We start from the raw sequence: 17,578 nt of genomic DNA on the forward strand, positions 1-17,578 counted from the left end.
TGTTGAATATTGTGGCAGGAGCGGTAGTATTTTGTGCTCCACTATGTTAATTGGTTCTGCTGGAGCAGTATTTTGTGCTGCCCTGTGATATTTGGTTCTGCCAGGGTGGTATTTTGTGCTGCACTATGATATTTGGTTCTGCCAGGGTGGTATTTTGTGCTGCACTGTGATATTTGGTTCTGCCAGGGTGGTATTTTGTGCTGCACTATGATATTTGGTTCTGCCAGGGTGGTATTTTGTGCTGCACTGTGATATTTGGTTCTGCCAGGGTGGTATTTTGTGCTGCACTATGATGTTTGGTTCTGCCAGGGTGGTATTTTGTGCTGCACTGTGATATTTGGTTCTGCCAGGGTGGTATTTTGTGCTGCACTATGATATTTGGTTCTGCCAGGGTGGTATTTTGTGCTGCACTATGATATTGCAGGTCCCACCTACTTCTGTTGTCCCTGCCTGCTAGTGTTTGCCTGGTCTACTTCTGTTGTCCTGTCTTCTGTCAATTTAGACCCTCCTACAACATGGGGCCACTTTTAGATGTTTTTCCAGGGCCACTTTAAGTTTCCAGACCGCCTCTGACAGATGTAAAAAAATAGAGGTGTAGATACAGTGGGGCAGAAGATCCAGTCACAACTGGGCTCCTTATCCTGATGAAGGGCGCAATGTCCTCTCTGCCAGGTAAGAACATGCTGTATCATTGATAGCAATGGACTTACATCACTTTGGTTATGAGCCACTTTCGCAGAGTGTAACATCTTGGGGTCATCGTGGATACTAAGAGCTCCGATCATCTTCCCTCTGTTGAACTCATAGTCTTTCTTATATTGCACCTGCAAATAAGGGAGACGCATCACAGAAGGAATATAAATACCAGCAAATTATGAAAACTAATAGCAATGAAGCATCACAAAACAAAAATATGATCTCTTTGCACAATATTTCATTTGTCAGAGCAGCATTTCATGCTGCGGTGCTGTTGTTCCTGCTTAGGGCAGTCATTTCTCTAAGCCTAGATGCACCAAATCATCCCAAAATCTAGGTGCACTAAATGTAGGCCGATGTGTCTTCTTCTGCCTACTGTACAGAAGTAGAAATATCCATATGAAAGGATTAGGGCACAGTGGAAGCCAGCGACCAAAATGTCTTCCTGCAGGCACAGTCAGGCAAATCCCCAAAATTCTAAGTGACCCTTTTTATTTTATTGTGTTTTTGTTTTGTATTTTGGAATTTGTAAAGCAAGAATAGCATTGTAGACTGCGCTTTTCTTAGCCCATGAAAGAATGAACCTTAATTAATAATAGTCTGCGGAAATAGTCAAGGACTGTCTCGTAATACATCTGTTCATAAATCCCAAAGAAACCTTCTCATGTTACTTACATCGCTGGCTTTTTTAGAATTGGCTTTCGCGGCCACCAGTGGAATAGCGTCAATTTTAATTTCAAATTTCTTTGCCTTGGACTTATCCCAGTCATATTTATACCATTTCTGCAAGGACAAAATGAAAAATAATGGAACATACATCGGGAACATTGGTGTCTATAGTGTATCCATTTGCTAAACTACATTCCATCAATAAGTCGGAGGAATTCACTTACATCACTGAGGTTATACGCATTCAATCTAGACTGGAGGATGAAAGGAGAATCTGAGGGAATAGAACACTTGAATTTTTCCTGTTCGTGTTTGGCTTTATAATTGAGCTGAAATAAATGAAGAGAAAAACATTATAACATCAAGACACCAATGCGGCCAAATCCGCCATTCTATATTACACACTGGGTGGATGTATTAGATAGGCTGCCATTGTGTATTTAACATTGGGTACTATTCTATATTACAGACAGGCTGTCATTCTATATTACACACTGGGTGGATGTATTAGATAGGCTGCCATTGTGTATTTAACATTGGGTACTATTGTATATTACACCCTGGCTGTCATTCTATATTACACGCTGGCTGCCATTCTATATTAGACACTGGCTGTCATTCTAATTACAGGCTGGCTGCCATTCTATATTACACGCTGGCTGCCATTCTATATTAGACGCTGGCTGTCATTCTATATTACACACTGGCTGCCATTCTATATTAGACGCTGGCTGACATTCTATATTACACGCTGGCTGTCATTCTATATTAGACGCTGGCTGCCATTCTATATTACACGCTGGCTGTCATTCTATATTAGACGCTGGCTGTCATTCTATATTACACACTGGCTGCCATTCTATATTAGACGCTGGCTGCCATTCTATATTACACACTGGCTGCCATTCTATATTACACGCTGGCTGTCATTCTATATTACACACTGGCTGCCATTCTATATTAGACGCTGGCTGACATTCTATATTACACGCTGGCTGTCATTCTATATTAGACGCTGGCTGTCATTCTATATTACAGGCTGGCTGCCATTCTATATTACACGCTGGCTGTCATTCTATATTAGACTCTGGCTGCAATTCTATATTACACACTGGCGGCCATTCTATATTACACGCTGGCTATCATTATATATTACACGCTGGCTATCATTATATATTACACGCTGGCTATCATTCTATATTAAATGCTGGCTACCATTCTATATTACAGGCTGGCTGCCATTCTATATTACACGCTGGCTGTCATTCTATATTACACGCTGGCTGCCATTCTATATTACACGCTGGCTGCCATTCTATATTACACGCTGGCTGCCATTCTATATTACACGCTGGCTGTCATTCTATATTAGACTCTGGCTGCAATTCTATATTACACACTGGCGGCCATTCTATATTACACGCTGGCTATCATTATATATTAGACGCTGGCTATCATTCTATATTAAATGCTGGCTACCATTCTATATTACAGGCTGGCTGCCATTCTATATTACACGCTGGCTGTCATTCTATATTACACGCTGGCTGCCATTCTATATTACACGCTGGCTGCCATTCTATATTACACGCTGGCTGTCATTCTATATTAGACTCTGGCTGCAATTCTATATTACACACTGGCGGCCATTCTATATTACACGCTGGCTATCATTATATATTAGACGCTGGCTATCATTCTATATTAAATGCTGGCTACCATTCTATATTACAGGCTGGCTGCCATTCTATATTACACGCTGGCTGTCATTCTATATTACACGCTGGCTGCCATTCTATTTTGCCGGCTGGCTGCCATTCTATATTACACACTGACTGCCTTTCTTTATTACAGGCTGGCTGCCATTCTATATTACACACTGGCGGCCATTCTATATTACACGCTGGCTGCCATTCTATATGACACGCTGGCTGCCATTCTATATGACACGCTGGCTGCCTTTCTTTATGACACGCTGGCTGCCATTCTATATTACACGCTGGCTGCCATTCTATATGACACGCTGGCTGCCATTCGATATTAGCACTCGCTGCTATTCTGTATGCATGTGTTTTGGCTCTGGTGTTTGGTTGCTACCTCCACCATTACATACATAATGTCATATTTAATACTTACATCGCTGAGCTGCTTGGAGTTCACCTCGGCTTGGACCTGTACTGGGGAATCAGTCACTTGAGTGAATTTTAACTTATCGGGGTGTTTCTTGTAGACATACTGAGAAAAAAACAAAAAAAACATTTATCTGGGTTAGAGTGAAAAAGAGTTATAGCCAAAGAGTCATTATAGGTTGTATTATACAACTCAATTCAAATGTGTACACTTTTGTTATGTTGTTATTAATTGCCAATTAATTCTTCGAAGAGTGGACTGCCATTTGAAAGTGTAAAAACGAATGTACATGAATGAGCCACTATAGAACAAGAACCCTAGTACTCCCACATGGTCAAAAATCTTATATATATTTTTTTTTTACCCATTAATTTTTTCATATTCAGAGTAAATTGCTAGGCTGATATTTATCTATGGCTTCAAAGATTAAAGAGGTTGTATGAGATTAACAAAACAGCACCTCCCTTGACCACAGGCTGTGTCTGGTATTCCGCAGCGCTTTTACAGACATTATCATCACTTGCTGTTCCCAGTGGAGCTCACGATCTAAGGTCCCTATCAGTAGGTCTTTGAAGTGTGGGAGGAAATCAGAGAACCCGGAGGAAATCCACACAAACACGGGGAGAACATATAAACTCCATGCAGATGTTGTCCTTGGTCGGATTTGAATCCAGGTCCCCAGTACAGTACTAATAATTGAGCCACCACACTTAATAATATGAGATCGGCGGTGGTCCAACTCTTGGCTCTGCTACTGCGACTAAAAGTCCGGAGCTGGGTCTGGCAAACAATGGAGGGGCCTAGCGCTTGCTGGATGGTTGTCTACAATGGGTGAGGTTTGGCAACTCTGTGTTCAACATGAACATCGTCATATGGCACCAACTTCTAATAAACGCAAAAGAAGTTGAAGGTTCTTCATTGGTCAACTTGTAGCAGAAAGCGCTGTATCCACAGTACTCTTCCTTTCCATCTTCAACCAAAGACGTAACTTAACGCTCCCGAGTCCAGTGCTAAAGGTACCTTTATACAAGGCAATAATTGGTAGGATTGAGCGATGAAAGACTTGTTTCTTGGTGTAGTGAACGTTTCAACAATGACCCTTTAGACACACAGATTATCGTTCACAAAATCGTAATATCGATCGCATACTCCATTGTTTGTAAAGCTGACTGTTGCGTCGCGTTGCATGGTGTTGTGGACAAATTAATCGTCTGTAATCGTGCGTGCAGGGAACGGTTCCTGTTTACACGTATGAAATCGTTAACGTCCAAAGATGATTTTTGTGCCCACACAAACCAACGAGAAATCTACCGATTGTCGGTTGTCACTCTGTCGTTCATTGCTTTTGCACTGCTCGATAATCATGCAGTTTCGCTCGATTTAACGATAATTTACACGTTTAAAGGTGTAAAGCTCCCCAACTATCATGCATCCTTTAGGCCCCTTTTACACAAACAATACAGATTGGCTCAGGATGTGTTCAGTGAAACGCGCACTATTTCGCAAGTAAGTTCAGCCACTTTTGTCTACATTTGGGCTCAGCATGAAAAAAAAAATTAAGGTTTACGAACAATATTTCCTAGCGCCCATCAGTGAAAAACGCATTGCATCTGGACTTCATCCAGGTTACATCTGGATGCAATGCGTTTTTCACTGAAGCCACATTCACTTCTATGGGGCCAGGGTTGCGTGAAAAACGCAGAATATAGAACATGCTGCGGTTCTCACGCAACGTAGAACTGTTGCGTGAAAAAAACGCTCATGTACACAGACCTATTGAAATGAATTGGCCAGGATTCGGTGCTGGTGCGATGCATGAAGTGAACGCATAGCGGAATGAAGAGCGTGTGCGAAAAATCGTCCGTGTGAAAGGGGCCTTATAGTACTGGTCCCCTCCTATAGACCCCTTTGAGCCCTAGGGCTGACTTACATCTTTACACTGATCTAACTTCTTGGAGGCTTCGTATTCGGCAGTGAGAGTCTGGGGGAAGTAACAATTGGTCTTCTCGTCTTCATAGTCGGCTTTGTAATTTTTCTGGTATAAAAAGAAAATGGTGAAAATATTTTAGGGCACAAGTCTTCCCATGTGGAATTTAACGCTAAGTGCTATGTACACTTACTTCACTTATTAAGTTGGAGACTTTGGCGCAATGAAGCATGTACGGATTCTCGTAACTGCCGATGTAATGTCCCTGCACGTTCTTATGATAGTGATCCTTATAATTAATCTGAAAAAGAGAACAAAGGAGATAAATACCGATACATCACTGAAAGAGAATAATCTGTGTCACCCCCAAAAAAAATTCTGCCAGCACATATCCGTTTTTTCTTAACTGTTTTTATTTTTTTATTTCAGATTTTTTTTATTCTATTTCCTGAACATGATTATGGGGGCGGCCATCTTGCCTGGATGCTCTTAACAGCATTTAGAAAGCATTGAGAAAATTGCTTTACAGCATCTACATCGTCCATAGACACAATGGTCAGGAGAGGACCTCATTGTCTTCTATGGGAACGTTTTCTAGGCGTGTTCTGTGACCTGTGCAGAGCTCATTGTACAAGGGAAGAATAGATCAGCTCTGACAATCACCTGCTGTGACTGGTGGATCCCGTGTTATCTATACACAGAGGTGATATCTGTCAATTTAATCCTGTCTGTAATGATAAGCAGATAACTGCAGTAAAGTGATCTGTACAGACCAAGAAATGGCGCCTATTATTAGACCTAGTGGCCAGTGAAAAAACTGCAGGGTTTTAAAGGTGTTGTTTAAAGATAGTGACAAGGGAAATTTAAAATAAACATCACCAAAAATTCTTAAAAAATGTGTTTAACAAAAACACGATCTAAACAATAGGTCATTTTTTGGATGATACATTTCCTTTGTGGATTCCTATATTTTCTGCCAACAATATGCAAACTTTATGAATGACCTTGTTCTTCCCCACACAGTTTGTAGTCTTTTCAATTAACATGAATCGACCTGTTATATTGGTAATTGGCGCTTGCTATGGACAAGCATCGGTCTGTGGAATAGGACTCTGATGTAGAACTATCTACCCAGTCATGGAGCTGCACAGGAAACAATAGGGTAATGCTTGGTACATAACTGCTGGTGATATCAATAATATTGGCCTCTTATAACTAATCATTGTCAACATTACTACCCAGAATGGCCTCTGGTTGGGGCGTGCCCTGCTCGGTACTGTCCATACAGTTTATAAATACCGTACAGTGCCTGACTACCACCACCATATAGTGCCCCAATAACACTGCATCAGGAACACTGCAGCAATATCTCATGCACTGAACTGACGGTAGGACTGGGAAGTGCATCCAGCGGCATCTCCTGTAGGTGTGACATGTCAGATCATACACAATGAGCCCTGCTTAGTACTCACGTCGGAGTAGTTCTTTAGGACATTATCAAGCTTAAACTTGGGGGTGTCGCAGTAGTTAATACTAGTTCCTTTGGCTTTTTCATATGATTCCTTATATAATATCTGAAATAAATAAAAATAATATGTAGATAGATAGATAGATAGATAGATAATAGATAGATATATAGATAATAGATAGATAGATAGACAGATAATAGATAGATAATAGATAGATAGATATAGATTAGATACATAGAAAGAAAGAAAGGTAGATAGATATACAATTAGGTAGATATAATTTCTGAAAGAAACAAAAATATGTATTTAGATGCTGATAGACACAGACAGATAGATAGATAGATAATAGATAGATAATAGATGAGATAGATAGGTAGATAGATAGATAGATATTAGATAGATAGATAGATAGATAGATGTTAGATAGATAGATATTAGATAGATAGATAGATAGATAGATAATAGATAGATAGATAGATAGATAGATATTAGATAGATAGATAGATAGATAGATAGATAGATAGGAGATAGACAGACAATTAGGTAGATATAATTTCTGAAAGAAACAAAAATATGTATTTAGATGCAGATAGACATCAGTAGGTAGATAGATAGATAGATAGATAGATAGATATAACCGTACATCGCTCAGGGCATTTCCAGCTTTTCTGAGTTGCCGCAGTAATGGGTTCTCTGTGGCGGGAAGAGTGTGGTAGCCTGTAGGTCCCTTGGCCCTCTCATAATCTGCTTTGTACTTCAACTATAAAAACAACGAGGATAATAAACGCTTTGTCTCATAAAAACGTGTTTCTGGTATAACAGTATACTGAAGTTTATATTAGAAGTGACCCTCCAGTGCCGTGAGATCTCTGATCTTCTTCATACTTGAGCTATAGAACTTCTTTCGAGATTTAAGGAAATCCCACCATGTATCAGTACATGGACCACTGTATCAGTGCCAACTAGATGTGTGCTCCATATGTGTAATTTTGTGTTTGGTGAATAGACCCCATTGACTATTCATGTCATATGTTGTTCGAGTTTTCCTCCACCCTCTTACCGTGCTAGCATTGATGCCGGCTTTCCTCTTCGTCTTATACTCCGGAGTTTCTGTCTGAATGAAGTTGATTTGGTCTTTAGTGTTCTCAAAGTCTTGTTGATATTTCCTCTGTCAGTAGAAAAAAAATATATATATATGACGTTTATAAGGGTTCACTTACTTTTAATCTTGTTACAGTAGGTGTGTTATCATAAAATCTACTCACATCACTCAGATTGTCGGAATTCATTCTTGCAACTGCAATTTCATAGCAAGGAGTCTGACTCCATTTGCCTTTAACGTTCTTCTTGTAATCCTCGTGGTACTTTATCTGTGTCCGGCGAGAAGCAATAGTATGTCAAAAAGTGGAAAAGTTCAGAAAAAAAACACTAAAAACTAGGTGAAAAGGAAGAGTAAACAATAAAAGGTATTCCAGTCATGTCCAGAAATGCAAAGGAATATTGTAAAGATTGATCGGGGCTGTCCATATTATGCAGGTTCTGCACTGGCGAAACAACAGGACCACTTTCAGGCCATTTGGAATTTATTTCAAGTCATAAAATCCAACATGAAGGTCATTATGAAAGCTGGACACTAAGGGTGGAGTCACAATTCAACAAGCTTTTGGCCACCACAATGGGAATTTATAGCACCAAAGTGGTTCCAGCACTTCAGTTAGTATTGAAACCCACTAAATTTGGATCAACGTTGAGGATCCTGTGAGAGGAACCTTCAATAACCTACAGTTTTCTCAACTAAATAACTAGAAGATCCAGATACGAAGCCAAGGAATCCATGGTGTAAAAGTCACTCCACAAACCAGATGCCATGTTGAACATGGAGGATAGGCCATCAATATCAACTGACCAAGGGGTTTCCCCACTAACAACACTTACTCTTGATCTACAGGATGGGAGATAAATGTCTGATCATTGGGGGTCCAACTGCTGGCAGAGATCACAAAAATGGAGGCCCCAATGTATCTTGTGAGAATGGAGTGGTGGTGCACATGTGTGAAGACTTCTCCAATCACTTATATGGGACAGGCAGAGAAAGAATCGAGTGCTGTACCCGAAAGCCCCATAGAAGTGAAGGAATCTGTGGTCACACATGCTCACCACCACTCCTTTCTTATCGGGGACTCTGGGACCTCCATTTTGGGGATCACTTTTGGTCCCAGCAGTTGGACCCCAAGCGATCATATTCTTATTGCCTATCCTATGGATAGGCATTGCTAATGGTAAAAAACGTTTTAAGTTACCTTCAGCTGTATGGTGCTGTTACAAAGATCCCCTGCTGTCCTCTACTGGGCCACAGCTGAAGCCTGAGTGGCCTGAGCCACGTCAGTACAGGAAATCTACTCAAACACATACCTGCCAACTCTCCAGGAGATCAAGAAAAAGGGGAGATCTCCCGGAAGACCTTGCAAATCTTTCGCACAGCTCATGGAGGGCGGTTTATTCCCAGAAAACAGCTCTCCATGAGCACTGTATGACTGTATGTGATGTCAAGCTGTAGCCTCGGGGCCCATACCTGACATGAGGGGTGCACCAAGCCTGAACAAGGTAAAAGTAGGGAACATGTATAAACACTATTTGATGGCTAAGGTGTTCCTTTAAGGCCTCATGCACACAATAGTATCTGTTTAGTGGTCCACAAATCGTTGATCCGCAAAATACGGATGCAGTCCATGTTGCTTCTACATTTTTTGCAGACCCTTTGACTTGTATGGGTCCTTGTTTTACAGACAAGCATAGGACATGTTCTATCACCTTACAGAATTGATATATACGGATATGGAAAGCACACGAATCATTATGAAAACAAATGGGTCTGCAAATAAAATGCGGACATCACATGGACTGCATCTGTATTTTGTGGATCTGTGATTTGCGGACCACAAAACGGATACAGTCATGTGTATGGGGCCTACATGTTTCAGCTTTACTTGTGGATCCTTCCAGTGGATCTGTCAACTGAATATGCTATCTTGTCCTTAAGTCCGCTGTATTCTTGGTGGTAGCACTATTTTTGGTGCAGTTTTCGCTAATAGGAGTACAAAGTTAGCAATATGCTGCGTTTACAATGGGCAGAACATTCTGTTCGCAGATTCACTGAAAGGGGTTGTGCCACATGAAGGGTCAATGATCAGATATTTATCCCCTACGCTGTGGATAGGGGACACGTTTCTAACTTTGCACAACCCCTTTAAGCATGATGATTAAGAGCAATTGTGCCCAAAAAAATGACATCCTTTCACACTCATGAGTTCTAGATGTTCTACCAATAATTCCAAATGGTAGCCTACAGGGGATTGACAATCATGACCAGGGTACCCCGTGGAATACAATGAATTAGAATATCTTACATCACTCAGTTGCTGGGTTACTTTCTTGGCCATCGCAATATCGGGTCGATCGGCCAGGGAGGTGAACTGAAGCTTTTGTTCATTTTGTCCCTTCTTATAATTGATCTGTAAGAGATGGAAATTCTTTACGTAAGTTTTAAAGATGTGATGTACGTTTCTATACAGCAAATATTCCCATACTCTACAAATTTCTAGCAGCCAAGTTCCATGGTAATAAAACACCATGTGAAAAAATAAAAATTCAGCTTTTTTGGCCAGTTCCAACATGCTCTACATCTTCATAAAGTTTTACTTTCTTGAAACTCACCCTTCCGGAGATCCTCTACTGTCCCCTACTAGACGGCAGTTGAAGTCCATCCTGGACCACTGAGCGATAGCATGAGCAACTTGATGGGCAGTCTAGGGAATACTATGGCCAAGTGTATTAGTTGGCTGATGTAACATTTCCGATGCTGCCTGCCAGGTGACTTATGCAGGTGCGGCTCAGTCGCCATGTTGTATGGTCAACATAGGCTTCAGCGCCATTCTAGTGACGGTCAGTGTGGGATCTCAGGAAAGATTGCACTCAGATGAGTTAGGCTACATGCACACAATGGTATGTATTTTGCGTTCTGCAAAATACAGATACGGGCTGTAAGCATGCTGCATTTTTCACGGGCCCAATAGTAAAAATGCCTATACTTGTCCGCAAAAAACAAACATGAATAGGACATGTTCTTTCATTTGTGGAACGGCCACATGGATGCAGACAGCACACTGAATTTTTGTGGCCCAATAGAAATGAATGGGTCTGCGTGCAATCCACAAAAATCCTAGGCCGAAATCTATTTGGGGAATGTTGAGATGCATGGATGTGGCTGGATTTTACGCTTTTGCCGGCGTTACCCTACTGTATATTTAGAATATGTTAATATTAATTTAATGAATAACTATGTGGATAAATTTAATTCATTATTATACTATAGACTCATTGATATACATACATCACTCAAAGCTTTCTGAGCTGCAGCAACTCTCCTTAGTTCTGGACTGTCTGAGTAAGGGAAAAAGGTTGCCTTGTCCTCCTCCCAGTCGGCTGTGTACAGTTTCTAGAGAAGAGATAGAGAAAAAAATAAATACTACACCAAAGAGGTTGAATGGGTTGCAAACACAACTGGACTTTCATGCAAAACTCTACACTAAGATACAGACGTGGACAAAATTGTTGGTACCCTTTGGTCAATGAAAGAAAAAGTCACAATGGTCACAGAAATAACTTTAATCTGACAAAAGTAATAATAAATTAAAATTCTATAAATGTTAACCAATGAAAGTCAGACATTGTTTTTCAACCATGCTTCAACAGAATTATGTAAAAAAATAAACTCATGAAACAGGCATGGACAAAAATGATGGTACCCCTAACTTAATATTTTGTTGCGCAACCTTTTGAGGCAATCACTGCAATCAAACGCTTCCTGTAACTGTCAATGAGACATCTGCACCTCTCAGCAGGTATTTTGGCCCACTCCTCATGAGCAAACTGCTCCAGTTGTGTCCGGTTTGAAGGGTGCCTTTTCCAGACTGCATGTTTCAGCTCCTTCCAAAGATGCTCAATAGGATTGAGGTCAGGGCTCATAGAAGGCCACTTTAGAATAGTCCAATTTTTTCCTCTTAGCCATTCTTGGGTGTTTTTAGCGGTGTGTTTTGGGTCATTGTCCTGTTGCAAGACCCATGACCTGCGACTGAGACCAAGCTTTCTGACACTGGCTAGTACATTTCTCTCTAGAATTCCTTGATAGTCTTGAGATTTCATTGTACCCTGCACAGATTCAAGACACCCTGTGCCAGACGCAGCAAAGCAGCCCCAGAACATAACAGAGCCTCCTCCATGTTTCACAGTAGGGACAGTGTTCTTTTCTTGATATGCTTCATTTTTTCGTCTGTGAACATACAGCTGATGTGCCTTGGCAAAAACTTCGATTTTTGTCTCATCTGTCCACAGGACATTCTCCCAGAAGCTTTGTGGCTTGTCAACATGTAGTTTGGCATATTCCAGTCTTGCTTTTTTATGATTCGTTTTCAACAATGGTGTCCTCCTTGGTCGTCTCCCATGTAGTCCACTTTGGCTCAAACAACGACGGATGGTGCGATCTGACACTGATGTTCCTTGAGCATGAAGTTCACCTTGAATCTCTTTAGAAGTCTTTCTAGGCTCTTTTGTTACCATTCGGATTATCCGTCTCTTAGATTTGTCATCAATTTTCCTCCTGCGGCCACGTCCAGGGAGGTTGGCTACAGTCCCATGGATCTTAAACTTATGAATAATATGTGCAACTGTACTCACAGGAACATCTAGTTGCTTGGAGATGGTCTTATAGCCTTTACCTTTAACATGCTTGTCTATAATTTTCTTTCTGATCTCTTGAGACAGCTCTTTCCTTTGCTTCCTCTGGTCCATGTCGAGTGTGGTACACACCATATCACCAAACAACACAGTGATTACCTGGAGCCATATATATAGGCCCAATGGCTGATTACAAGGTTGTAGACACCTGTGATGCTAATTAGTGGACACACCTTGAATTAACATGTCCCTTTGGTCACATTATGTTCTGTGTTTTCTAGGGGTACCATCATTTTTGTCCATGCCTGTTTCATGAGTTTATTTTTTTACATAATTCTGTTGAAGCATGGTTGAAAAACAATGTCTGACTTTCATTGGTTAACATTTATAGAATTTTAATTTATTATTACTTTTGTCAGATTAAAGTTATTTCTGTGACCATTGTGACTTTTTCTTTCATTGACCAAAGGGTACCAACAATTTTGTCCACGTCTGTATATTGTAACACTTGCCTTGCTGAATATTGAAGTATTTTTCACTGCCTGAACAAGTTCTGGAGCGTCAGGAGGCAAAAGGTACTTTTCCTTAGTATCTTCCCAGTTTTGCTTGTACAGAACCTAAAATTACAAAACAATAGGTAAGTTCCATCATGTGACAACCACTGAGATACTAGAGAGGAAGCACATGCCTTTTGAGATAGAGCTCACTTACCTTGCTCACTTGTTGAGAGACCTTTTTAGCATGCTCTATATCTCTGGCCTGTCCATCAACGTGGCAGTTGGTTCTGGAAACATTACCATCCATACGATACTTCACCTATGACAGGATTGAAAGGCAGTTAACAGACGATTATCCCTCATTTTACATGCAGTCTGTTGCTTATCCAAAATCTGGAAACTCTTATTGACGGACAGTTTATCATTAGCGAGCATTCGCGGGAATGTTTGCTAACGATGATCTGGCAGTCTAATACATTCATCAGGCAATCTGAATCTTTCAGTATGCCTAACAATTATCGTTTGCCAGCAGGCCAGCGGCAGATCGTACTGTGTAATCACAATCTGCTGCTGGCAAACAACTAGACAGCATGGGGATGAGCGATGGCATAACGATCACTCCTCCCCATGCTGTGGAGGAGATCGCTGCATGTAATAGCAACGGTCTCCTCCGCTAGCGAGCAGGTGATTGCTGGAAAGGAATGCTTACTTTCCAATAATTGTCTGCATCATCGGCTGGTCTAATACAACCTTTAATATGTTTCTGGTCTCTTGATAGGTAATTATCTCTACTTTGGTGTCATGGACTAAATGGATACCATAATAATTGTGTGTCTCTGTGGTGGTGATGGTGGGGTGTTAGGCTAAAGGTCCAATAAATTATCTCTTGGACATACAGCCTACAATTACTCTTAAATTTGACAACTAAGACAACTTTGATCCTCATAAGTATAAAGGTATAAAAAAAAGTAATCTCTGACACTTGATGCCCCCAAATAAATAAACTCATATGCTTGTAGACCCCCAAAGCACTCTATTCCAATACTTATAGACCCTGGATAAGACTACTTTGATACTTGTAGACCCTGGATAAGACCACTCTGATACTTGTAGACCCAGAAAAAGATCACAATGATACTTGTAGACCTTGGATAAGACCACTCTGATACTTGTAAACCTGGGAAAAAATTACTTTGATACGTGCAGACCCTGGATAAGACAACTTTGATACTTGCAGAGCCTGGGTAAGACAACTCTGATACCTGTAGACCCAGGAAAAGATCACAGTGATACTTGCAGACCTCAGATAAGACCATTATGATTATTGCAAATCCAAAATAAAACCTTTGTGATACTTGTAGCCTCTGGATCAGACCACTCTAATATATGTACATCCATAGATAAGACCATTCTAATACTGGTAAACCCTGGATAAAACGAATCTGATATATGTTGACCTGGGAATAGACTACTCTGAGACGTCTAGTCCATGAATGAGACCATTCTAATATTTGCAAGCCCTGGATAAGACCACTGTACTAATAATTGTACACTCTAGATAAGACTACTTTGACACTTGTAGACTCTAGATAAGACTACTCTGATACTTGCAGATTCTATATAAGAGCAATCTGGTATTTGTAGACTCTACTTAAGAGCACTTTTATACTTGTAGATAAGAGGACTCTGATGTGTGTAGACTCTAGAAACTTGTAAACCATGGATAATATAATTCCAATATTTGTAAAGGCGGCCATACACATTAGTCTAAAGTTTATCAAAACAGACAATATCAACCAAACCAAATGTTTGTTCGGTGAAATTTAACAATCATTTTAGCCAATTGATGATAGACGCCTAATATTTGGACAAAACATCTTTAATTCAAAGAAAGATCATTTGTGGACGAAAGATATTTCTTTGAAAGAATAATCCAGAAAGATTTTTAACATCGTCTGATTTCATTGAACATGTACAGTATGACCAGTTTGAACAACTGTAAAGGTGAATATGGACAAAAATATGTATGGTCTTGACTTGTCTGCGAAAAGATCGGTCACCCAATGCTTGTGTACTCAACATGATTTTTAGCTATTAACCAACTTCTATCTAATGTGTACAGCCACCTTAAGCCCTGGATAAGACTACTCAAAGACTTGTATACCTTTGATAAGACCACACTGACACCTGTGGACTCTAGATAAGATCACTCTGACACCTGTGGACTCTCGGTATGACCAGTCTGACACCTGTGGACTCACGGTAAGACCACTCTTTTACTTGTATACTAGATAAGACCACCCTAATACTTGTAAATAATAGATAAAACCACTCTGATAATTGCACACCATGGATAATACCATTCTAGTATATGAAAACCTTGCATAGGACTACTCTAACACTTTTAGACTCTCTCATGCTTGTAGAACTGGGAAAGGACCACTTTGACACCTGAGGACTCTAGGTAAAACTACTTTGACATTTGTGGACTCTACGTACGGACATTCTGATACTTGTAGACTCTAGATAAGACCACTCTGATACTTGTAGACTCTAGATAAGACCACCCTGATACTTGTAAACATAGGTATAACCACTCTGATAATTGCACACCATGGATAATACCATTCTAGTATATGAAAACCTTGCATAGGACTACTCTAATACTTTTAGACTCTCTCATACTTGTAGAACTGAGAAAAGACCACTTTGATGCCTGAGGACTCTAGGTAAAACTACTTTGACATCTGTGTACTCTAGTAAGGACATTCTGATACTTGTAGACTCTAGATAAGACCACTCTGATACTTGTAGACTCTAGATAAGACAACTCTGATTCTTGTAAACTGTAAATAAAACCACTCTGGTACTTACACACCATGTATAATACCATTCTAACCCTGCATAATACTACCCTAATACTTTTACATCCTGGATAAGATCTTTCTCATACTTGTAGAAACAGGAAAATACCACTGTGATACTTGTAGATCCAGATTAAGACCACTGTAATACTTGTAGAACCAGGTTAAGACCACTGTGATTCTTGTAGATCCAGGTTAAGACCACTTTTATACTTGTAGATCCAGGTTAAGACCCCTGTGATCCAGGTTAAGACCACTGTAATACTTGTAGACCCAGGTTAAGACCACTGGGATTCTTGTAGAACCAGGTTAAGACCACTTTTAAACTTGTAGATCCAGGTTAAGACCACTTCGATATTTATAGACTAATATTTTTAAACCCCAAATCTTGCCAACCAATAAAGAAAGACATAAAATTTTAGGAGCAAATGAATGCTACTCAGATAGTTGCAGGGCAATCCCAATTTAATTCCAATACTTGGATTTGCCACTAACAAAAGATGGGTGCAGCACATTGCTAAAATAACTTTTATGTGAAAAAAACTACTTACCTCACTTAACTGGTCTTGAACTTTCTTGATCCTCCTGAGTTCGGGAGTATCAGTAGTACTGACGGTCGGCTCTCCCTTTTGCTTTTGAAATTTCTCTTTATATTTGTTCTAAGACATAAGATATTTAGAATTGCACAACTTCTACACAGTTTCTACCACTTCTTACCGATATCCTCCAATATTTGTATTACAATATCTAATCATGTCAAAAGCTATTTAGACCACTTTAATAATATGACCCAGTATTGTGTAATAGGTTCTAATATATTATATTATTATTATAATACTTGACAAGACTTTCACGTTCCGGTTAGTTAGTTCTGAGAACCGTTTCCCCATATACACACCTGACTGAACATGTCTTGCATTTTCTTGCTGTGTGCTATATAAGGCGTCATAAACTTCGTCGTATCCACCTTTTTCCGAATTCTCTTCTTCCTCTCGGCAGGAGGAGCAGCATCAGGCTGAGGTTCAAAAAATAACAAATTAGTCAGATATTTTTCTGTGTTACTCCATGCCTCAGGATATCTTGTAGAGCTAGCTCAGCTGAAGGTAATAATACATTGCACATAGTGATCTGTTGCTTCATTCTGGAGAAAAAAAAGTATTTTTATTCCATATGCAAATGAGTAGTTAAATGCACCAAGGGTGGGTCCAAGCCATTCTGTGCACCCTTACTTCACCTGCTTCCCCTGCCAGCCCCTCCCTCTCCTTAACTGACACGGCCAGACTCATGACTAGTCTTCTTGCCTGGCCCTTTTAATCAAGCAGTGGAGGGAGGGCTGGCGGAGGAGGCAGGAGGAGCAAAGGTGCACAGCAAGGGCCTAGCTATAGGGGGTGCAGAGGTAGTAGTCGCTACTGGACCCAGGAGCCTGAGGGGGCCCAAAGACCCTTGCACCATATAAGAAGACACACATAGCACTGAGGGAAGGGGGGCCCAAGCTGAACTCTTGCACCAGGGCCCATGAGCTTTTAGCTACGCCCCTGGTGCACAGACTTGCTTGAGGAGGGGCAAGGCTCACTGCTTATGGGGCGTGGCTTG

At 40.5% G+C, this 17,578-nt stretch overlaps 1 protein-coding gene across 8 annotated transcripts in view; it reads right to left on the reverse strand.

The window, feature by feature from the left end:
• The window catches only part of NEB (nebulin), a 173,556-nt gene that overhangs the window by 139,361 nt on the left and 16,617 nt on the right, over positions 1-17,578 (reverse strand). For all 8 annotated transcript variants that reach the window (XM_044303563.1, XM_044303568.1, XM_044303566.1 and 5 more), the window contains exons 5-20: positions 16,884-17,000; positions 16,537-16,644; positions 13,336-13,440; positions 13,137-13,241; positions 11,282-11,386; positions 10,299-10,403; positions 8,157-8,261; positions 7,952-8,059; positions 7,535-7,651; positions 6,895-6,996; positions 5,616-5,723; positions 5,426-5,530; positions 3,502-3,600; positions 1,590-1,694; positions 1,372-1,479; positions 711-824 (exon numbers count right to left, since the gene is read on the reverse strand). In XM_044303563.1, the coding sequence (XP_044159498.1) occupies positions 711-824; positions 1,372-1,479; positions 1,590-1,694; positions 3,502-3,600; positions 5,426-5,530; positions 5,616-5,723; positions 6,895-6,996; positions 7,535-7,651; positions 7,952-8,059; positions 8,157-8,261; positions 10,299-10,403; positions 11,282-11,386; positions 13,137-13,241; positions 13,336-13,440; positions 16,537-16,644; positions 16,884-17,000 (1,716 nt within the window). The remainder of the gene's footprint in view (positions 1-710; positions 825-1,371; positions 1,480-1,589; positions 1,695-3,501; positions 3,601-5,425; positions 5,531-5,615; positions 5,724-6,894; positions 6,997-7,534; positions 7,652-7,951; positions 8,060-8,156; positions 8,262-10,298; positions 10,404-11,281; positions 11,387-13,136; positions 13,242-13,335; positions 13,441-16,536; positions 16,645-16,883; positions 17,001-17,578) is intronic.

The sequence above is a fragment of the Bufo gargarizans genome, chromosome 8 (genome assembly GCF_014858855.1).
Source record: "Bufo gargarizans isolate SCDJY-AF-19 chromosome 8, ASM1485885v1, whole genome shotgun sequence".
NCBI classification, from domain to species: domain Eukaryota; kingdom Metazoa; phylum Chordata; class Amphibia; order Anura; family Bufonidae; genus Bufo; species Bufo gargarizans.